General features: G+C 46.6%; 1 protein-coding gene across 1 annotated transcript in view; it reads left to right on the top strand.

The window, feature by feature from the left end:
• Nucleotides 1–23,370, top strand: part of LOC137675703 (E3 ubiquitin-protein ligase RNF38-like) — a 182,768-nt gene that overhangs the window by 100,707 nt on the left and 58,691 nt on the right. The window contains exon 3 of the mRNA XM_068421896.1: nt 13,620–13,833. Coding sequence (XP_068277997.1) covers nt 13,620–13,833 — 214 coding nt within the window. The remainder of the gene's footprint in view (nt 1–13,619; nt 13,834–23,370) is intronic.

Raw genomic sequence — 23,370 nt, 5'->3', positions numbered from 1 at the left:
ACGCTGTTAGTATTATGCAGCAGCCTACAACTACCTGAAGGGAGGTTGTAGTGAAGTGGGAGTTGGCCTCTTCTCCCGGGCAACTAGTGATAGGACAAGAGGACACAGCCTCAAGCTTCGCCAGGGGAGGTTCAGGTTGGACATCAGGAAGAATTTCTTTTCAGAAAGGGTTATTAGACATTGGAATGGGCTGCCCAGGGAGGTGGTGGAGTCATCATCTCTGGATGTGTTTAAGAAAAGGCTGGACATGGCACTTAGTGCCATGGTCTAGTTGACAGGGTGGTGTAAGGGCAACGGTTGGACTCGATGATCCCTGAGGTCTCTTCCAACCTGACTGATTCTGTGATTCTGTGATACAGTTCAGAATTAAGTATTCTCACCCAGAACCTTCAGGGACACATTGGACTTCACCATCCTTCAGCATCACCCAACAAGTACATCCAGGCCCTTGAGCAAAAGCAATCCCACTAATGGGTTTCCCTTTGCCTGAAGCAGGAAGAACCCAGACAGTTTTTCCCAACAGATTCCTTTCATGCACCACAGGGACTTTATCCCCTTCTACTGTATGTAAAAGGTCTGACTGAGCAGGGCCAGCTCGATTGACAGATCCCCTGGTGTTAACTAACCAGGTAGCTTGTGCCAAATGCTTATCCCAGTTTTTAAAGGTTCCACCCCCCCATTGCTTTCACGCTAGTTTTTAACAGCCCATTATACCGTTCAATTTTCCCAGAGGCTGGTGCATGATAGGGGATATGATATACCCACTCGATGCCATGCTCTTTGGCCCAGTTGTCTATTGGACTGTTTTTGAAATGAGTCCCATTGTCCGATTCAATTCTCTCTGGTGTGCCGTGTTGCCACAAGATTTGCTTTTCAAGGCCCAGAATAGTGTTCCGGGCAGTGGCGTGGGGCACAGAGTATGATTCCAGCCATCCAGTGTTTGCCTCCACCATAGTAAGCACATAGTGTTTACCCTGGTGGGTTTGAGGGAGTGTGATATAGTCAATCTGCCAGGCCTCCCCAGATTTATATTTTAACCACCGCCCCCCATACCACAAAGGGTTTAACAGTTTGGCTTGTTTAATTGCAGCGCATGTTTCACAGTCGTGGATAACCTGCACAATAGCGTATATGGTTAAGTCCACCCCTCGGTCACGAGCCCATCTGTATGTTGCATCTCTCCCTTGATGACCTGAAGTGTCATGAGCCCACCGAGCTAAAAATAGTTCACCTTTATGTTCCCAGTCCAGATCTATTTGGAATATTTTAGCAGCCTGATCCGCTTGTTGGTTGTTTCGATGTTCCTCAGTTGCCAGACTTTTAGGTACGTGAGCATCTACATGGCATACCTTTATAACTAGTTTCTCAAGCCGGGCAGCAATATCTTGCCACAATTCAGCAGCCCAAATAGGTTTACTTCTGTGCTGCCAGTTGCTTCGCTTCCACTGCTTTAACCACCCCCACAAGGCATTTGCTACCATCCATGAGTCCGTATAGAGATACAGCCTTGGCCACCTTTCTCGTTCAGCAATGTCCAAAGCCAGCTGGATGGCTTTTACCTCTGCAAATTGACTCTATTCACCTTGTCCTTCTGTGGCTTCTGTGACTCGTCATATAAGACTCCATACAGCAGCTTTCCACTTCCGATGCTTTCCTACAAGACAGCAGGATCCATCGGTGAACAGGGCATACTGCTTCTCATCCTCTGGTAGTTCATTATATGGTGGGGCTTCTTCAGCATGTGTCACCTCCTTTTCTGGTGGCATTCTGAAGTCTTTGCCTTCTGGCCAGTCCATGATCACTTCTAAGATTCCTGGGCGATTAGGGTTTCCTATTCGAGCCCTCTGTGTAATTAATGCAATCCATTTACTCCATGTAGCATCAGTTGCATGATGAGTAGTAGGAACCTTACCCTTGAATATCCAGCCCAGTACTGGTAATTGGGGCACCAGGAGGAGCTGTGCTTCAGTACCAATTACCTCTGAAGCAGCTCTAACTCCTTCATATGCTGCCAGTATTTCTTTTTCAGTTGGAGTGTAGTTGGCCTCGGAGCCCTTGTATCCTCAACTCCAAAATCCTAGGGGTCGACCTCGAGTCTCCCCTGCTACTTTTCTGCCAGAGGCTCCAGGTAGGACCATTGTCTCCGGCTGTGGTATAGAGCACAGTTTTAACATCTTGTCCTGTCCAGACTGGCCCAAGGGCTACTGCACGCACAGTCTCTTCTTTAATCTGTTCAAAAGCCTGTCGTTGTTCAGGGCCCCACTGAAAATCATTTTTCTTTCAGGTCGCTTGATAAAGAGGGTGTACAATCTGGCTGTAATCTGGAATATGCATTCTCCAGAAACCCACAATGCCTAAGAAGGCTTGTGTTTCCTTTTTGTTAGCTGTTGGGGACATAGCTGTTATTTTGTTGATCACCTCTATCGGGATCTGGCGACACCCATCTTGCCATTTAATCCCTAAAAACTGGAACTCCCGGGCAGGTCCCTTGACCTTGTCTCTTTTTATGGCAAAACCAGCTTTCAGAAGAATTTGGATTATATTCTTCCTTTTCTCAACAACTTCTGCTGCTGTATCACCCCATACAATGATGTCATCAATGTATTGCAAATGTTCTGGAGCTCCACCCTCTTCCAGTGCAGTCTGGATCAGTCCATGGCAAATAGTAGGGCTGTGTTTCCACCCCTGAGGCAGTTGATTCCAGGTGTACTGGATACGTCTCCAGGTAAAAGCAAACTCTGGCCTGCACTTTGATGCCAAGGTGTCCTGGTTTCATTGGGATTTGGTTTCAGTTTGTGGCCAGCCATGGTCATCAAGGCCCTTAGCAGTTAAATGCAGGGCAGATGACCCTTTTTTTTTTTTTTTTTCTTCCTGGAGCAACTTGCAAGTGCTCTGTAGCTAAGTATACTTTTTGTGTGTTTTGTGGTGTTATTGTTTTTTTTATTTTAGTAAATCTGTTTAACTTCTAACCCATGAGTCTCCTTCCTTTTCCCAATTCTCTTCCTTGGTTGAGTAAGGGACATTGGGTGAGAGAAAAGCTGTTTATTGTTTAGTCCTGGGTCCAGGCTAAATGAGGACACGAGGGAATAGAGAAAAATGCAGTAGCAATGTCTATAGTGGCGTACCACTTGGCTGTCTTTGACTCCAGTTTGTATTGAAGTTCTAGCATGCCTGGCATGACAGCACTCAGCTGTGGTATGACTTCATTTAGGCCACAATAGTCTAGAGTTAGTCTCCGTTCTCCATTAGACTTTCGCACTGGCCATATAGGACTATTAAAGGGTGAGCAAGTCTTGCTAATCACTCCTTGATTTTTTAAATGTCCAATCAGTTTATGAATGGGGATCAGGGAATCTCTATTGGTGTGATATTGTCATCTGTGCACCATGGTAGTAGCAATTGGTACCTGTTGTTCTTCAACCTTCAGCAACCCAACAACAGAAGGATCCTCTGAGAGGCCAGGCAAGGTAGACAGCTGTTTAATGTCCTCAGTCTCTACAGCTGCTACACCAAAGGCCCACCTATACCCTTTTGGGTCCTTAAAATACTCTCTCTTAAGGTAGTCTATGCCAAGGATGCACTGAACATCTGGGCCAGTTACAATGGGGTGCTTTTTCCATTCATTCCTAGTTAGGCTCACTTCGGCCTCCAATACAGATAACACTTGAGATCCTCCTGTTACTCCTGAAATACTGATAGATTCTGCCCCTTTATGCTTCAATGGCATTAGGGTGCACTGTGCACCAGTGTCTACCAGGGCTCGATACCTTTTTGGTTTTAATGTGCCAGGTCATCGAATCCACACAGTCCAATAAACTCGGTTGTCCCTCTCCTCCTCCTGGCTGGAGGCAGGGCCCCCCTAATTAAGGAATGGATTTGTGCTGTTCACAGGAATTGGACCTTCATTCCCCTTATTCACATTTAGGAAAGAGGGATCTGAGGCCCATCTACCCTGACTGAAGTCCTGCTCACTGGTAACTGAAGCAGCCATCCTCCTAGGAAAACTCTCTGTAGTTTTTCTTCTACCTTGCAACTCATGTACTCATGCCTGTAGGGTACTGGTAGGTTGTCCATGCCATCTGCTTATGTCCTCCCCATAATCACACAGGGCAAACCACAGGATACCTCGTGACGTGTTCCATTTCCTTTGAGCTGGTCTTGTAGGAGTGCATTTTCTCCTAATGGCTGTGATGTGGGCCTGTGTAGGTAGAGAGTCAAGTTTATTCTCTGTCTTGGACAGTTTGTCTGCCAGTACATCTGACAATTTGTCCAACATTTTGTCCAACAGTTTTTCAAATAAGCTCTCGTTTTTTTTGAAGGTCGAGTAGATGCAGCGGCTGTTGTGGGGGGGTGCAGTGGCTGAGATGCCTAGATAACACCTGCACCAATATTTAATTTTATACCACACCTGAAACACATTCATAAAAATCGAAAATAGGAACATGCCATTTAGATAGCCCCAACCACTTTCAAAATCTACTGGAACTAGCTTGGCAGAAAAGGGAAGAGTGCTATTTCCCGAAGTAAAATTCAAAGTGTAATTATTAACAGAATCAGCTAAAGGGCACCCAGAGTATACAGATGAAGTAGCTGCTACTGATTCATGATTAAAAACTGCGTATCGTTGTGTCATAGAGATAAGAGACCGGAATAGTAGTGGCCCAGTTTATCTTGGCATATATCAGTATCAAATCCCATAGCAAAATGATGCATTTTGGCCAGCGCCCAGAAGTGATAAAATGCACATAAACACTAACAGTGCATCACAGAATCACAGAATCACAGAATGTTAGGGATTGGAAGGGACCTCGAAAGATCATCTAGTCCAATCCCCCTGCCGGAGCAGGATTGCCTAGACCATATCACACAGGAACGCGTCCAGGCGGGTTTTGAATGTCTCCAGAGAAGGAGACCCCACAACCTCTCTGGGCAGCCTGTTCCAGTGTTCGGTCACCCTTACAGTAAAGAAGTTTTTCCTCAAATTTAAGTGGAACCTCCTGTGCTCCAGCTTGCACCCATTGCCCCTTGTCCTGTCAAGGGATGTCACTGAGAAGAGCCTGGCTCCATCCTCTTGACACTTGCCCTTTACATATTTATAAACATTAATGAGGTCACCCCTCAGTCTCCTCTTCTCTAAGCTAAAGAGACCCAGCTCCCTCAGCCTCTCCTCATAAGGGAGATGTTCCACTCCCTTAATCATCTTCGTGGCTCTGCGCTGGACTCTCTCTAGCAGTTCCCTGTCCTTCTTGAACTGAGGGGCCCAGAACTGGACACAATACTCCAGATGCGGCCTCACCAGGGCAGAGTAGAGGGGGAGGAGAACCTCTCTTGACCTGCTGACCACACCCCTTCTAATACACCCCAGGATGCCATTGGCCTTCTTGGCCACAAGGGCACACTGCTGGCTCATGGTCATCCTGCTGTCCACTAGGACCCCCAGGTCCCTTTCCCCTACGCTGGTCTCCAACAGCTCTGCCCCCAACTTGTACTGGTACATGGGGTTGTTCTTGCCCAGATGCAGGACTCTACACTTGCCCTTGTTATATTTCATTAAATTTCTCCCCGCCCAACTCTCCAGCCTGTCCAGGTCTCTCTGAATGGCTGCACAGCCTTCCGTTGTGTCAGCCACTCCTCCCAGTTTTGTGTCATCAGCGAACTTGCTGACAGCGCACTCTATTCCCTCATCCAAGTCATTAATGAATATATTGAATAGTGCTGGTCCCAGTACCGACCCTTGAGGGACTCCGCTAGACACAGGCCTCCAACTGGACTCTGTCCCATTGACCACCACTCTCTGGCTTCTTTCCTTCAGCCAGTTCACAATCCACCTCACTACCCGATCATCCAGACCACACTTCCCCAGTTTAGCTGCGAGGATGCTGTGGGAGACCGTGTCAAACGCTTTACTGAAATCGAGATAGACCACATCCACAGCTTTACCATCATCTATCCACCGGGTAACATCCTCATAAAAGGCTATCAAGTTGGTTGAGCAAGACTTCCCGTTGGTGAAGCCATGCTGAGTGCCCCTAATGATCCCCCTATCCTTGATGTGCCTAGAGACAGCACCAAGGACAAGTTGCTCCATCACCTTTCCGGGGATGGAGGTGAGGCTGACCGGTCTATAGTTACCCGGGTCCTCCTTCCTGCCCTTTTTGAAGACTGGAGTGACATTCGCTTTCCTCCAGTCCTCAGGCACCTCTCCCGTTGCCCACGACTTAGCAAAGATGATGGAGAGTGGCCTAGCAATGACTTCCGCCAGCTCCCTCAGCACCCGCGGGTGCATCCCATCAGGGCCCATGGATTTATGGACATCCAGGTTGCTTAATTGGTCCCTGACCCAGCCCTCATCTACCAAGACAGATTCCTCCTCTATCCTGACTTCTTCTGGGGCCGCAGGGGTCCAGGGCTCCTCAGGACAGCCTCCAACAGTATAGACAGAGGCAAAGAAGGCATTCAGTAACTCCGCCTTCTTTTTATCCTCTGTCTCCAGGACCCCCACCTCATTCATCAGTGGGCCTACATTGCCTCTAGTGTGGGTTTTAGCTGCAATGTATTTGAAGAAGCCCTTTCTGTTGTCCTTGACCTCTCTTGCCAGGTTTAATTCCAAGGAGGCCTTAGCTTTCCTAGTTGCCTCCCTACATCCTCTGACAACAGACTTATATTCCTCCCAAGTGGCCAGCCCCTCCTTCCACGATCTGTACACCTTCTTCTTCCACTTGAGTTTGCCCAGCAGTTCCCTGTTCAACCATGCAGGTCTCTTGGTCCCCTTCCTTGACTTCCTACCTGCTGGGATGCTCTGATCTTGAGCTCGGAAGAAGCAGTCCTTGAACGCTAACCAACTATCTTGGGCCCCCTTACCTTCTAGTACCCTGTCCCATGGGATTTCCCCTAGCAATTGCTTGAAAAGGCCAAAGTTGGCCCTCATGAAGTTCAGGGTTGTGATTCTGCTAGCTATTCTGTTCCTGCCACATGAGATCCTGAACTCTACCATCTCATGGTCGCTACAACCAAGGCTGCCCTCAACCTTCACCTCTTCAACCAGACCCTCCTTGTTAGTGAGGATAAGATCCAGCAGCGCTCCTCTCCTAGTTGGCTCATCCACCATTTGCATCAGAAAGTTATCATCAATGCACTGGAGGAACCTCCTGGACTGAGGATGGCTGGCTGAGTAGGCCTCCCAGCAAATATCAGGGTAGTTGAAATCCCCCACAACAATCAGGCCCTGTAATTGTGAGATTGCTCTCAGCTGCCTGTAGAAGGCCTCATCACCCTCCTCATCCTGATCTGGTGGCCTGTAATAGACACCCACAACAGTATCACCCCTGCCAGCCTGCCCCTTAATTCGCACCCACAAACTCTCAACTCACTCCTGATCCGCCTCTGTACAGAACTCAATACATTCTAGCTGCTCACTCACATAAAGAGCAACTCCACCACCTCTCCTTAGCGGCCTGTCTTTCCTGAACAGGACATAGCCATCCATGACCACATTCCAGTCATGCGAGGCGTCCCACCAAGTCTCTGTAATTGCCACTAGATCATAGCCCCCCGACCGAACACGGATTTCTAACTCCTCCTGCTTATTCCCCATGCTGCGTGCATTGGTGTACAGGCATTTCAGGGAGCGAGCTGGGCACACCGGTTTCATCCCAGATTCACCCCCTGACTTCACCCCAGGGGGATGGGGGGCCTCCTGGTCTACCTCAACACTAGAGCATTGCCCCAGTGGTGCAAGCCCAGCTACCACCCCATCCCCCTTCGAATCTAGTTTAAAGCTCTCCGAATGAGCCCTGCTAATTCCTGTCCCAGAACCCTTTTGCCCCTACGACATAAACCTTTCCCATGTATCACTGTCACGCCTGTTGCCTTATAAAACCAGCCATTATCAAAGAACCCAAAGCCCTGCCTGTAGCACCAGTCTCGTAGCCAGGCGTTAATAGAGAGAATCCTACTGTTCCATCCCACATCATCACCTGAAAATGGAAGGAGGGAGGAGAAAACAACTTGCGCCCCAGACTCTTTCACCAACCGTCCTAGGGCCTTGTAGTCTTTCTTCATCCCCCTCAGACTACAGGATGCAGCTTCTTCCCCACCTGTCTGGAAGATGAGCAGGGGGTAGTAGTCTGTGGCCTTCACCAGGTTGGGGAGTTGCCTGGTGATATCCCTGATTCGGGCTCCAGGCAGGCTGCAGACCTCCCTGTGATGGGGTTCAGCTCTGCATATTGGGCCCTCAGATCCCTTTAGGAAGGAGTCTCCAACCACTAAAACTCTTCTCTTCTTCCTTGTGGAGGAGGTAGCTATACGCCTGTCAGGTTTTTCTGACTGTGGTGGGACCTCTGATATAGGTTGCCTCTCCACCACATCCCCATTGGACCGGCTGTATTCCACTAGGGCTTCATATCTATTGCTCAGAGGCACCTGTGGAGGCAAGGTAGGCAAGGAGGGCACTCGCCTTTTGCCACAGCCATAGACTTGCCTCCACTCACTCCTCTCCTCTAGGTTATCATTTTCCACCTGAGAGGGGCAGAGTACAGGGGTCCCTCGATCCTGGGAGCTCTCTGGCAGGTGCTCCCATTTTTGTTGCAGGGAGGGCAGAGCCTGGCTCCACCAGTCTATCTCCATTTCAGCCTCCCTAATGCTCCTAAGCCTTTCTACTTCGGCTTGAAGCCTTTCAACCTGGCTTTGCAGCTGTGCCGCTCGGCCAAGCAGATCATCTACTTGCTCACAGTGCACACAGCCCCCTGACACCACAGAGACGCTGTAGCATTCCCTGCAGCCGGCAACCTGCACCATCGCCTCCTTCCGTGGGAGCTCTGTCTGGGTTCCCACATCCATTTTGGTCTTCTTCCACCGGGTAGATACCATTGTTCTTCCACTGAACTGGGAAATACCTGTTGGTGCCACCCCTGGTTCACAGCTCCTTGGTGCCTTCCTCGCCTTGTGCACTGGGAGGGAGTCAGCACCTTCCCCAACGAGCTGCAAACAACTGCATATGGCAAGTAAGGTAGCATTGCAATACTCAACTGTGAAAGAAACTCTATAAAGATACGAGATACCATTCTGTTAAAAATGACATGATGTGAGCTATCTGTTTTAATTTCCAACCCCTCAAAATTCTCAAAAAGGAAGAAATCTGATACTCCCTTGGCTAAGCTCTCTGGGTCTCCTCCTGCCGGAGCTGGGATTTGACTTATCAGACCAACCTATCAGAGCTTCTCTCGAGCCCCATATTGGGCGCCAATAAATCTGTCGTGGTTTAAAGCTGGGCTGGCTATTAAACCAGTGGCAGATGCTCTCTATTAACCCTCCTACCACACCCCGGAAGGGAAAGAGAAAAGGGGGAGAGACTTATGGGTTGGAAAGTTAAAACAGTTTTAATGAACTATAATAATGAAAAAGAGTATAATACTGGAAATAATTAAATATATACAAATATATATACAAAACCAAGATCGAGCTCCCCTGATGTCGGTCACGTCACCACTGGCACTGCAGGGCAGGCTCCAGGAAGGCCCAGGCTGGGCCCAGCGATGGACAGGAACTGGATTCAGGGATGCACGGATCAGGATCAGGGGCAGCAGGAAACCAGACAGAGTCCTCTCTGGACACCGGCCATAGCAGAAGGGGGCAAGACCCTCGGGATCCCCCTGCTTTATACTGAGAATGACATGTATGGGATGGAATACCTCATTGGTCAATTTTGGGTCACTTGTCCTGTCTGCTCCTCCCTGGAGGTACAACCCTTCTACAGCTCTTCACTCGTAATCAGTGAGGAATTTAGCAGTGACCTTGGTTTCTCTAGGAATAAGTATAAGCAAGAGCCTTTCTGCATAACATCCCTACTGGTGCCTCAGTGATAACCATAAACTTTGAGCGTTATCAGTCCTAGAAGCAGACACTGTCTGCAAAACATGCAGTTAGTTTCAGAAAGTGCAGTTACTTAGAAGAGACTTAGCTGAAAGTAAAAATTACCGAAAGGAAAATTGGTCTGTTTTAGTCCAAACCAGGACAAGGTCCTACTCACTACGTGTTCTGTCTGCTTCCATCTGACCCACTTTAATTCAGCTGGAAACATCACCTTTTTTTAGACTGTAAATGATTTTGGGTGCCAGGGACTGTTGCTTACTGGTTTTGTATAACATCTACCACAGTGTTTGGAAGAAAAAATTTGAAGTGCAACTTCAATATAGGTATTTAATAATTTAGATGCAGTTCTGACTGCTCTTCCTGAGTCATTCACAATAAATTAGAAATTTAGAAAGCTTTTAGAGCTGTGTATCTGGATACTCTGAGTTTTGCTAAATTATTTTTTTAATATGTCTACATAGTAAAAGAATCTTTTGCTTCCAATTTTGTTGCTTTCAGAGATTTTATTCTGCCCAACTGGAGGAAAAAAACCACCCCAGAAGCAATGCCAAAAACCCAGCCCTACACCCTTCTACCTCTCTCTTTCTAGAAGTAGCCTTAAAAGAAGCTACTCTGTCTGAGGATCAGTGCTGATCATAATTAGGAAATTTGCTTAATTGTTCTTCCAAGCAATTAGGACTTTCATTGGTAACTCTCCTTCCCTCCTACAATTCTTGTAAACATAAGTCCTTGCATATATGTTTTATATTAAAAGCATTCGGAGTATGCACATGCATCAGAAGTGGTTTGTTTTTTGTTTTTCTTTTTTAGCAGGGAATAGCAGCTATAAAGCTATAATTAGAATATTCCAAGGAAAAAAGAACGTCCACTGCCTTAAGTATTATCTGCTTTAGGATTAGAATCACACAGAGGAAAGAATATTGTCCTAATGCAAAACACTGAACAGGTAGATCATACTAATAATGCAGAGAAGGACAAAGATACAATCTATGGCTATGAGCAATCTAAGGCAGACTATGGCACAATCACAATGGCATCTCAACAACTGTGGTAGTATCCTTATCCTTCCCCCCCACCTTCAGTAGTGAAACTGGGTGCATCTTGAGAAATGTCAGGGTTATGTAGTGAGTTGCCAATGGCTTTCAGGTTTGTTTGATGATAGCAAATGGACCGATGAAAGCTGAAAACCTTGCATTCTGTTACAGGCTGTGTTGGAAAGGATGTTCTCTAGTGTTCGTAGAGCCTTTCTGTTTCTTTCCTGCAGTTTGGCTCATTGAGCCTGTACCCAGGGTAGCACTAAATCCCATATAACTTAATGATTCTACATGCAATGGATAATTTATTTATTTGTGGGATGGTCTCTACTTAGTTTGTTCTACTGTAAAATTTATGAGGAATGCCATGTAAGTCACTTCATCCAAACTTTTTTTTATGGACAAGTTATTAATTGTGTGCATCATGAGTACATTGTCAAATCCCAAGTCCCTCAATTGCTTACTCAAAATAAGCAGATGTGTTAGCTTCAGTTGATTTAAATGTCAGTTACCCATTGTAAAATAGAAATATTTTCACAGTTGCAGCTCGTTAGGAGCCTCTAAAGATAATTTTTGTGAAGCACACAAGTAATGTAAATATGTGGAAGTCTACTGAAATTTGCATTCTTGTTTTTAGGGCTGCTGAACCCTAAAACAAGAGGTTTTAGGGTTACTGAACCTTTAGTTCAACAAGGGGAAGTGCAAAGTCCTGTACCTCGGGAGGAATAGTCCCATGCACCAGTACATGCTGGGGGCTGAATGGTTGGAAAGCAGCTTGGCAGAAAAGGATCTGGGAGTCCTGGTGGACCCCAAGTTGAACATGAGCCAGCAATGCACCGTTGTGGCAAAGACGACCAATACTAACCTGTGCTGCATTAGGAAGAGTGTTGCCAGCAGGTTGTGGGCTGAACAGTAATGGAGTCTGGCAACACGTTATAAAACAAAGCTTTATTGAGGCAGTAGAAAAGATGAGCAACAACTGTGGTGAGTTAACCTTGACTGGCTGCCAGGTGCCCACTGAGCCACTCTATCACTCACCTCCTCAGCAGGACAGGGACAGGAGAAAATCAAATGAAAAACTTATGAGTCAAGGTAAAGGCAGTTTAATAAACGCAAAGGCCATGCGTGGAAGCAAAGGAAACAAACAAGCAAATTATTCTCTACTTCCCATCAGCAGGTGATGTCCAGCCACTTCCTGGGAAGTAGGGCCTCAGTACACATAGCAGTTGCTTTGGAAGACAAACACCTTAATAGCAAATGCCCTGCCCCCTCCTTATTTCTCTTAGCTTTTATTGTTGAGCACAACATCACATGGTATGGAATATCTCTTTGGTCAGTTTGGGTCAGCTGTCCTGCCCACCCCCAGCCTACTGGCCTTTGGGGGGGTTGGGGTTGGAGACACAGCCTTGGTGCTGTGTGAGCACTGCTCAGCAGTAGCCAAAACACTGGCATGTTATCAACACCTTTCTAGCTACAAATGAGGGCTGCCATGGGGAAAGTTAACACCATCCCAGTCAGACACAATACAATGATGCAGCCATACGGTGACTCACCGGATCACCGATAGCAAACACATGATTATAAGCGATGCTATGGCTCTTATAGACTGCCAGGAACATTTGGTGTCTGGATCATCTGGGAGCAACAGCCAATTGTGCAAATGCCTTTTGAATGGGGGCGAGAGTCGCACCATCCCTTGGCTCCACCAATGGTAGTGTGATTTGAGAGATTCAAACTGTATATGGAATGTGGGCAGGACCCTGCCTATGCTTCCAAGGTCAAGAGGCAGGGTATCAGAGAGCAGGATGTCAGCTGTCTGGCTAGGCCTACGATAACAGTCAAGTGGCAGAGTGTCACAGGTTGACAGAGGTATCCTTCCCCTCTACTCAGCACTGGGGAGGCCACACCTGGAGTCCTGTGTCCAGTTCTGGGCTCCCCAGTATGAGAGAGACATGGATATACTGGAGAGAGTTCAAAGAAGGGCCACGAGGATAGTTTTAAGGGAGTAGAGCATCTATCCTATGAGGAAAGGCTGAGAGCGCTAGAACTCTTTAGCCTGAAGAAGAGAAGGCTCAGGGGGCATCTTATCAATGTATATAAATATCTGAAGGAAGGCTGCAAAGAAGACAGAGCCAGGCTCTTTTCAGTGGTGCTCAGTGAGAAGACAAGAGGCAATGAGCACAAAGTGAAATACAGGAGGTTCCATCTGAACATCAGGAAACATTTTTTTACTATGAGGGCAACTGAGCACTGGAACAGGTTACCCAGAGAGATTGGGGAGTCTCCCTCCCTGGGGATATTCAAAAGCCATCTGGACATGGTCCTGGGCAACCAGCTCTTGGTGGCCCTGCTTGAGCAAGGGGGTTCGACTACATGACCTCCAGAAGACCCTTTCAATGACAACCATTCTGTGAGTCAAGTGCTCACATGTCTTCCTAACAAGTTTTGTGAAGGTAATATTTCTATAAAAATACTTCTTCTGGGTTCCTATCTTGGATTAAGCTATGCTCAAGCACTCATGCTGAAATAAGCATCTATGCTAGAGCTTTCAGAAGTTCTCTCAATGAGAGATTGTATGACAAACTAACATACCTGGCCTAGCAAAACTTTCCAGTGGAAAAACATCCTTACTATTGAATTCTTTGTGCTTCTAGTTATAAGTGCCACAAACCTTTCTTACTGTGACCTTTTATCTTTTTCTTTGTGTGTGGTTAGTCCTCACGTTCGCCGTCGGAGAGCAAGAAGGGATCATCTGTCTCGACACAATTCTGTTAGCCAAGATGAAAACTATCATCATCTCTCCTATGGACAGCAGCAAGCAATAGAAGAGCCCCAAGCCTTCAGGCCTCCAAATATATCTCATCGTATGTTGCACCCAGCTGCTCACCCACCACAGCAGAACACAGTGATGGTTGACATTCATGATCAGGTGTGTTGAGAACATGAATGCAAATGTCTTAAATGCTGTGCATTTCTCCCCAAAGAGAGCAAATGATTGACCTCTCCTTGACAAATTAGTTGGCAATGGAGATCACAAAACACTAACTCCTATTAGTCCTCTTGTAGAGAGTTTTTTTTCTTTTTTTTTTTCTTCCAAGTAGTATCAGTGTATAGAGAGCTGCAGCATTCAGTGAAAACATTGATACATTTGTTACTTAAGAAAAAAGTTAATATCTAGGCTCTAATAGAGAAGAGTAAAAGTCAACAGTCTGTCAGCGTGTATAGGCACAGTTCTGAAGATCTCTGCATCCCACCTTTGAAATGTGACTCTTCTGCTTCTGAAGTTAATTTAGTTTAAGATATGCTATGGTAATAATGTATTTTACTTCATTACATATGAAGTACCTCTCCTTAGCTTAAAGTGCTTTACATAGTTATCTTTGTTTAGTCTGCACCCAGGGCTAAACAATAACAGTTTTTCTCTCACCCAATGTCCCTTCCCCAACCAAGGAAGGAAATTGGGAAAAGGAGGGAGACTCGTGAGTTAAAATTGAACACATAAAGAAATCAGTATCAGCAATAACACAAAAACACACAAAAAGTATACTTAGCTACAGAGTTGCAGCAGGTTGTTCCAGGAATACCAATCATTAGCAATGAGAAAAAGGGAAGCTAGAACAGAAGAAAACAAAAAGAGACCCACCTATCCCCAGCCAGCTCTCCCTTTTATAGTGAATTTTATGTTAATGATATAGAATACACCTGTGGGCCAGCCTGGGTTAGCTGCCCTGCATTTAACTGCTAATGGCACTGATCACCATGGCTGGCCACAAACTGAAACAAAATCCCAACGAAACCAGGACAGGATTCCACCCCTTACTCTATATCATTTACATGAAGTCACTACTATTTTCCTTATCCCTCAACATACATACACATCCACACACAGATATTCTCTCCAGTCCATGGGCCATCTCTCCAAGAAGTCCATTGAATCAATTCAGTCCAAATCCGTGGGTTCCATTTCTCACAATAGTCTCTCAGGGGAGGAAAAACACTGGTGTGGCATTCACTCAGTTGGCAAATCAGGCCCAGGCCTCAATACAGTGTGATGGACTGGTGAAGTTGGGCACAGCAGGATGATGTATTGCATCTTGATCTTGCAGCTGGTGTTTCAGGTGCAGCCCACGTTCACTGTCTGGGGTGATTCTTACTATAATAAGTGACACTTAGCATCATACAGTTCAAGTTACTGGCTATTTTCACCCAGAATCAAATCTCCTTGGGGTACACATTTAACTTCCCCATCCTCCTGCATCATCCACCACGTGCACCCAGGTCCTTGAGCAAAAGCAATTCCACCAGTGGGTTTGCCTTTGATCAAGGCAGGAGTAATCCAAACCGTTTTCCCCAACATATTCCTTGTGTGCACCACAGGGACTTTATTCCCCTCTACAGTGTGCAACAGTTCAGATTGAGCAGGACCAGCCTGACTGACAGATCCCCTGGTATTAACTAACCAGGTGGCCTTTGCTAAGTGTTCATCCCAAATTTTGAAAGTCCCATCACCCATTGCTTTCAGGGTAGTCTTCAACAGTCCATTACATCGTTCCACTTTCCCAGTGGCTGGTGCATGGTAGGGGATGTGACATATCCATTCAATACCATGCTCATTAGCCCAGGTGTCTATGAGGCTATTTCAGAAATGAGTCCCCTTGTCGGACTCGATTCTTCCTAGAGTACCATGTTGCCACAAAATTGGCTTTTCAAGGCCCATAATAGTGTTATGGCCAGGGGCACGAGGCACAGGGTATGTTTCCAACCAGCCGGTACTTGCTTCCACTATCGTGAGCACATAGCACTTGCCTTGGCGGGTTCATGGAAGTGAGATGTAATCAATTTGCCAGGCCTCTCCATACTTATATTTCAGCCATTATCCTCCATACCACAGGGGTTTCGGCCATTTGGCTTGTTTAATTGCAGCGCATGTTTCACATTCGTGGATGACCTGTGCGATAGTGTCCATGGTCAAATCCACCCCTCGATCACGGGCCCATCTGTATGTAGCATCTCTGCCTTGATAGCCCAATGTATTATGGGCCCACCGAGCTAAAAATAATTCACCTTTATGCTGCCAGTCCAGGTCTACTTGGGACACTTTCATCTTACCAGCTTCATCCACCTGCTGGTTGTTTTGTTGTTCCTCGGTGGCTCTGCTCTTGTGTACGTGAGCATCTACGTGATGTACCTTCACAACCAGCTTCTCTAATCAGGTAGCAATATCCTGCCATAATCCAGCTGCCCAGATGGGTTTGCCTCTACGCTGACAGTTGTTTTTCTTCCAGTGCTTCAGCCATCCCCACAGGACATTTGCTACCATCCATGAGTCAGTATACAGGTAGAGTATTGGCCATTTTTCTCGCTCAGCAATGTCCAGAGCCAGCTGGATGGCTTTTACTTCTGCAAACTGACTTGACTCATGAGGAGAAGGAACACGCCTCCACACAATCCAATGTGAATCAAAGTGAAGACGCTTTATTAAGCATAAGCTGTCCCTTTTATACATTTTGTACTTTCCCTGGCTGTAAGCATGTGCATTGCTACTGGCTAATATTACTAAACATACTCTTCTTTGATGTGTTGATTGGTCACTGCTCTGCCACTGGTCTTTTCTTAATTGGCTCCATCAGTTCTTGTTTCTTCTCCTCCGTGTTCGGTTCCCACCGGCTACTCCCTCAAGTCTTGTTTGCTCAGCTACTGTTTTTCCTCATCTCTCCAAGGTCGGCTTGTTGACACTAGCTACATGAATCTTGTCACGCAGCTAGGCCCTCACTCCATACTCTCATACTTCTGGCTCATTACATGACCATTCTGCTCCAAAAACCCCTCTACAATTCCCCCTTTCTTTTCTTGAGCCAGAAAGGCCGTGTTTATCATCCGCTGCAGGGCCCTTTGCAAGCAGGAGAATAAACACGGTAATACAAGCGTGATAATACAAATCATGAACAATCCCATCAATAGCATTTTAATCAATCCGACCAGCCATCCAGGAACCCATGCTGTTCCCGTATTTTCTGCGTGGTATCCATGAGCTCTTTGATCTGCTTATGAATTGACTTGGAGTGATCATTCAGATCCATGCAACACATCCCATCAAAATCCTGACATCCATGACCGTGCACTAATAATAAAAAGTCTATAGCAGCTCTATTTTGTAAGGTAGCATGTCGGATACTATCTACATCATTGGCTAATGTTCCTAAAATTCTAGAAGTTTGGTTAGCTCTTTTTGCAACCTAGCAAGCTAAATTTCACAATTGTGTTAACCCTTGGTCAGCATTGTTACGTTCTATCCCTATGTTAGTGACACTTCTTTTTTACCTGGCCTTATGTAGGTTAGTATGGTTAGTATGACTTTTCACATAGGCATTAGTAGACTGAATTTACCTATGGTACACGGACCTCCCAGTTTCTTACTGGGCAACTTTGGCCAAGTCCTATCCCCACAAATTAGGAATAAACCCTTTGGTAATTTTTGCTTTCAGATCCCTTTAAGGGGACCCCCACTAGACATGTATGAAAGGGTTGTTCAGGCTGAGCTAAGGAGGCACAAAACTGCGTCTGGTTCAGGCTCTGCATCAGAGTCACCCAAACGTTGTGACTCCCCTTCCACTGTGTGGGTGGAAGGACTATCGATTGATGACCTTTTGTCAGGTCCAGGATCCAAAGCAGGCTTAACACAGAAAAAAACAACCCCTTGCTTCATCATGACTGCGCCTTTTGCTCCCTTTTCTATACCTCCCACGCAAACCTTTTTTCACACTTCCCGCAGTCAGGGCACTGGATCTCTCGAGAGGTCAGTGTTCCGAGGCAGATCCTGAGTTGGCTCCTGTAGTTCGGGTTGTTTTTGCAGCCACGGCTTCACCCACTTAGCTGGTACCCATTTGGCTCCTGTATCTGTAACGACACATGCATACCCTCGACCCAACGTTATTAATTTCATTGGACCTTCCCACACACCAGTCACCCCATTTTTTACCATCACTTTGGCTTGTTCCTGTTCTTTCTGAAAATCCTCCATACCTCCCTTTAACCCTGCACCATGTTTTACCGCTGGAGGTACAGAGCAGTCCTGTGGCAAGCGTAAAAGGTTTAGTACATAAAGCACTTTACACAACCTGTCAGGAGGAGATAGCCCTGGCTCTCCCCCTTTTTGTTTTTGTAAAAGGTGTTTCAGAGTTTGATTCATGCGCTCCACAATAGCTTGTCCCGTTGGTGAATGTGGGACACCCGTTACATGTGTTATACCCCACAGTTGGAAAAAGTCCTGTGTGGCACGTGCCACATAGCCTGGGCCATTGTCCGTTTTAATCGTCTGTGGAATGCCCAGGGCCGCAATAGCAGAACGCATGTGTTGTTGAACGTGTTTGCTGGATTCGCCTGTTTGCGCTGTAGCTATAATCAAAGAAGAAAAAGTGTCAATTGTTACATGAACATATTTTAACCTGCCAAATTCAGCAATGTGAGTTACATCTGTTTGCCAAATGTCCAAGGCCTGCAGTCCTCGAGGATTGGTTCCTTGTATCTGCGTAGGTTGCGGCAGTTGCTGACAATCAGGACCCATAGCCACGATATTACAAGCATCACTGTGTGACAAATGAAATTGTCGTCGCAGTGCCCGATGTCCTTGATGAAAAAACTCATGTGATATACGTGCCTGCTGTTTAATGTCCGGCACCTGTACAGTCATTGTAGTAGAATTTGTGGGGTCAGAAACCAAAGAGTCCACTCAAGCATTGCCTTCTGCAATAAACCCAGGCAAATTAGTATGACTTCTTACATGTAAAACATAAAACAATGCAGTTCGGATTTGAATTTCTTGCCACAGAGCTCGCAGCAATTCAAAAACACACTGATTATGTGTATGCTCTATAACAGATCTATCCAATTGCTTTACAATGCCAGCCACATATGCTGAATCAGTAACCAAATTAAAGGGAATGGGAAAATTCTGAAATACTTCTAATACAGCTCGTAATTCTACCACCTGAGGTGAACCCTTTTGTTGTACTACCATAGATTCCCACTTGCCATCAGAATACCAGACAAGGCCCGCCTTGCCTGTTTTTCCAGATCCATCTGTAAAAATGGTAATTCCATCCACAGGAGTGTCTGCGCACCACACTCCTGTGGCAATTGGAAGTTCCACACTCAATTTTATAACAGGATGGGAGGGCAAGTGGTAAACAACCTGTCCCAAGAAATTCTCCATGGCTGTTTGCAAAGCAAAGCTATTAGCCATACACTACTCAAAATATTGAGCTGCAATAGGAACGGTTAGTGATGCAGGATCTCTGGCCACAAGCTCCCGACATCGCATCCGTCCTTTGATGATAATCTGTGCCAATAGCTCTGCAATCATGGGGACAGTTTTCTTTGTTCTTGAAGGTAGAAACAACCAATTCCAATACATGTAACAAATCTGACCATTCTGAATTCCATTGACCAATTATTGCATACGGAATTTGCCTATCAAACAAAGTGATAATTTGTATTTCCTGATTCAAATCAATACGATGTACAAATTCGGAATGTACCCTGCTTTCTATTTCTGTAATCAGTTGCTGTACCTCTGCGCTTTAGTGTGTCCCTTCTTTCCACATCCAAAACATTGCATCTCCTGAGCCTTATGTTCCACAGTACCCACTTTTGCACAAACCTTTATCATAGCATTCAAATCTGGTTCTCCAGGTAAAGCTTCAATGATCATTTGACAATCAGCATTAGCATTATCCCTAGCTAATTGCGTAACTAGAGTATCTCGTAAACCAACATCAAAAATTTGCTTTTCAACTGCTTCTTGTAGCCTCTCAAGAAAGGATAAAAAGAGCTCCTTGGGTCCTTGTCTTACAGTAGGATATAATTGCATTCATACCCAGCGCTTCCTTTTTTTTTTTTTTTCTTTGGTGATTGAACGGATAAAAACAGCCACTCCACAATGTGTAGCGGATCCTGCCAGCACTCCTTCCACTGGCCCAGTAATCCCATGGGATGATAGTTGCCAATGGCTACATATAAACTTACTGGTGTCTCTAAATCCACACGATGTACCTTTTTCTGTTGCATACCATTGACATATTGTGGGATTGTTTTTCATGCCTTGCGGTAATACCGTCCACTGATATCGTTGACAAGGCACCATGTTGTTCCTACTAGGTATCGAAAAAGCAAATTAGCATTTGTCAATTTCATGTAAAGGGATGGTGAAAAAACAATCTTTCAGATCAATAACCAAAATGTATAGTCTGCATCAATAACTCCTGGTAAAACAAATAGACCTTGCAAGGTTACACTAGGACGTCCGAGTAATAGTGCACTTAGCCCATTTCCAGTGGGTCCCACGGCATTCATTGGTACCTTATGCACTCTGCTATTCTCTGTTGTGATTGCGGTTGCTGTGGTAACATCCAGCCCAGCGCTCCCTGCGGTTCGGGCTGTGAGTTGACTGCTTAGGCCTGGAACTGGTTGGGAAGATTCATTTGTGTCAGCACACGGTTCCTCCCCGCGTTCTTTCTCTAGTTCCCCTGCACTCTGCAGCTGGTTGTTATCAGCTGACCTTGAGCATTATACTTAAACCTGCACTGCTTCACGAGATGCCTCAGCTTCCCACAGCAATGACACATCAAAACAGAGTTCTCTCTCCCACTCAGCTTCGACTTCTTAAGGCAGTTTTTCTTAAAGTGACCTTCTTGCCCGCATGTATAACAACGATGAACTACCTTAACTGCTGCCGCAAATGTTTTTGCTAAATGCTCCATCTGAAATGTGGTGGTTCCTACTTTCCCACAAGCATCCATTAGTTCAGTTAAGGTGGGGTTACGATTTGCCATCCCTGCAATAACTTTTCTGCAGTCCTCGTTTGCGTTGTCCTTCGCTAACTGTAACAACAATGCTTCTTTAGCAGCCCCGTTTTGTATTTGTTTGTCTAAGGCAAATCACTCCCCAATTGAATGGCTCCCATTCTGGTGGGCCGCTTCCGTCCCCTCGATATACCGAGCAAGCCAATACCCCGTCACCCCTAGCAGACGCGGCCCCGAAATCACCGTTCGCAAGTGCGTGCTCTCTTAATTTTCTCCAGAACCTGGCCGGGTCCGGGCCAGACACAGTAACCTGGACTGGCTGCAGCGCGAATAACTCCTCCACGCTACTGCCTGACTTTCCCGACCCTCGGGCTCTGCAGCAATTATGTCCCGCTTCCACCTCTTCAGAAAGGTCTACTAAGGGTGGCTCAGTCTCAGATTCGGGTAACGGGACGGTAGAAGGATCAATGTTCCGCTGCTGTTCCCTGGGCGGTGAGGGGGGCTCTGGCGGTGCAGAGGGCGGTGGCGGGGGGGAGCTCTGGTGGTGCGGAGGGTGAGTGTGGGGGGAGAGCTCTGGCGGCGCAGTAGTGGGGGGGGGGCTCTGGCGGCGTGGAGGGCGAGGGGGGGAGGAGCTCTGGCAGCGTGGAGGGCGAAGTCACTGTGAAAGGAGCTGTAGCCGCCTCAGCCGCCGCCTTTGCCTCTCTGTCCTCCTTCAATTGCTCCAGTGAGTCTATAACTAATCTCCACATCGTCAAACGACACAGTGGCGATCTTGTCCCTCCTTGAAGCAGCCTCAAACAGAGAAGTTCCAGCGCTTTGCCACGTACTAACTTCGAAAGCAGTCTGCGCCGTAGCTGGCAAATTATTCTTTTTACACCATTATTTACAATTATTTACACCAATTATTTACATCAATAGTCTCCGGAGCAAATGCTCATCGTATTTTACCCCTCTCTTAGAGAGGATATGTAGGAGAAGCCTTACTATCACACTTCCTTCTTTAGAAATATTTTGGCCCATCTCCTTTTTCCCCGGCTGCTCACCTCACTAAGTGTCCCGTTGCAACGTACTATTCTTTTCTTGCGAGTCGTCCTCTGGCTCGCCCCGGTCTTCAGTCCCGCTGAGCCGTACTCCAGCCGGTGTACCTCCTTCTGGACTATTCCCCGAACTTGCCATTGATCAGCATCTCATCAGGGTCACCATCTGAGGAGAAGGAACACGCCTCCACACAATCCAATGTGAATCAAAGTGAAGACGCTTTATTAAGCATAAGCTGTCCCTTTTATACATTTTGTACTTTCCCTGGCTGTAAGCATGTGCATTGCTACTGGCTAATATTACTAAACATACTCTTCTTTGATGTGTTGATTGGTCACTGCTCTGCCACTGGTCTTTTCTTAATTGGCTCCATCAGTTCTTGTTTCTTCTCCTCCGTGTTCGGCTCCCACCGGCTACTCCCTCAATTCTTGTTTGCTCAGCTACTGTTTTTCCTCATCTCTCCAAGGTCGGCTTGTTGACACTAGCTACATGAATCTTGTCACGCAGCTAGGCCCTCACTCCATACTCTCATACTTCTGGCTCATTACATGACCATTCTCCTCCAAAAACCCCTCTACAGACTCACCTTCTCCCTCAGCTGCTTCTGCCACTTGTCGCGTAGGACTCCACACAGCAGCTTTCCACCTTTCCTGCTTACCTACAATATGACAATCACAGAATCACAGAATCACAGAATGTTAGGGATTGGAAGGGACCTCGAAAGATCATCTAGTCCAATCCCCCTGCCGGAGCAGGATTGCCTAGACCATATCACACAGGAACGCGTCCAGGCGGGTTTTGAGTGTCTCCAGAGAAGGAGACTCCACAACCTCTCTGGGCAGCCTGTTCCAGTGTTCGGTCACCCTCACCGTAAAGAAGTTTTTCCTCATATTTATGCAGAACCTCCTGTGTTCCAGCTTGCACCCATTGTCCCTTGTCCTGTCAAGGGATGTCACTGAGAAGAGCCTGGCTCCATCCTCTTGACACTTGCCCTTTACATATTTATAAACATTAATGAGGTCACCCCTCAGTCTCCTCTTCTCTAAGCTAAAGAGACCCAGCTCCCTCAGCCTCTCCTCATAAGGGAGATGTTCCACCCCCTTAATCATCTCTGTGGCTCTGCGCTGGACTCTCTCTAGCAGTTCCCTGTCCTTCTTGAACTGAGGGGCCCAGAACTGGACACAATATTCCAGATGCGGCCTCACCAGGGCAGAGTAGAGGGGGAGGAGAACCTCTCTTGACCTGCTAACCACACCCCTTCTAATACACCCCAGGATACCATTGGCCTTCTTGGCCACAAGGGCACACTGCTGGCTCATGGTCATCCTGCTGTCCACTAGGACCCCCAGGTCCCTTTCCCCTACGCTGGTCTCCAACAGGTCTGCCCCCAACTTGTACTGGTACATGGGGTTGTTCTTGCCCAGATGCAGGACTCTACACTTGCCCTTGTTACATTTCAGTAAATTTCTCCCCGAAATTGACAAGATCCGTCAGTGAATAAGTCATGATGCTTCTCATTTTCTGATAGTTTATTATATGGTGGGGCCTCTTCAGCATGCATCACCTCCTCCTCTCGTGGCATTCCAAAATCTCTGCCTTCTGGCCAGTCCATGATTACTTCCAGAATT

Source organism: Nyctibius grandis, chromosome W (assembly GCF_013368605.1).
Source record: "Nyctibius grandis isolate bNycGra1 chromosome W, bNycGra1.pri, whole genome shotgun sequence".
NCBI classification, from domain to species: Eukaryota; Metazoa; Chordata; class Aves; order Nyctibiiformes; family Nyctibiidae; genus Nyctibius; species Nyctibius grandis.
The sequence above is the reverse complement of the archived record's forward strand: the minus strand, read 5'-3'. Positions and strand labels throughout refer to the sequence as shown.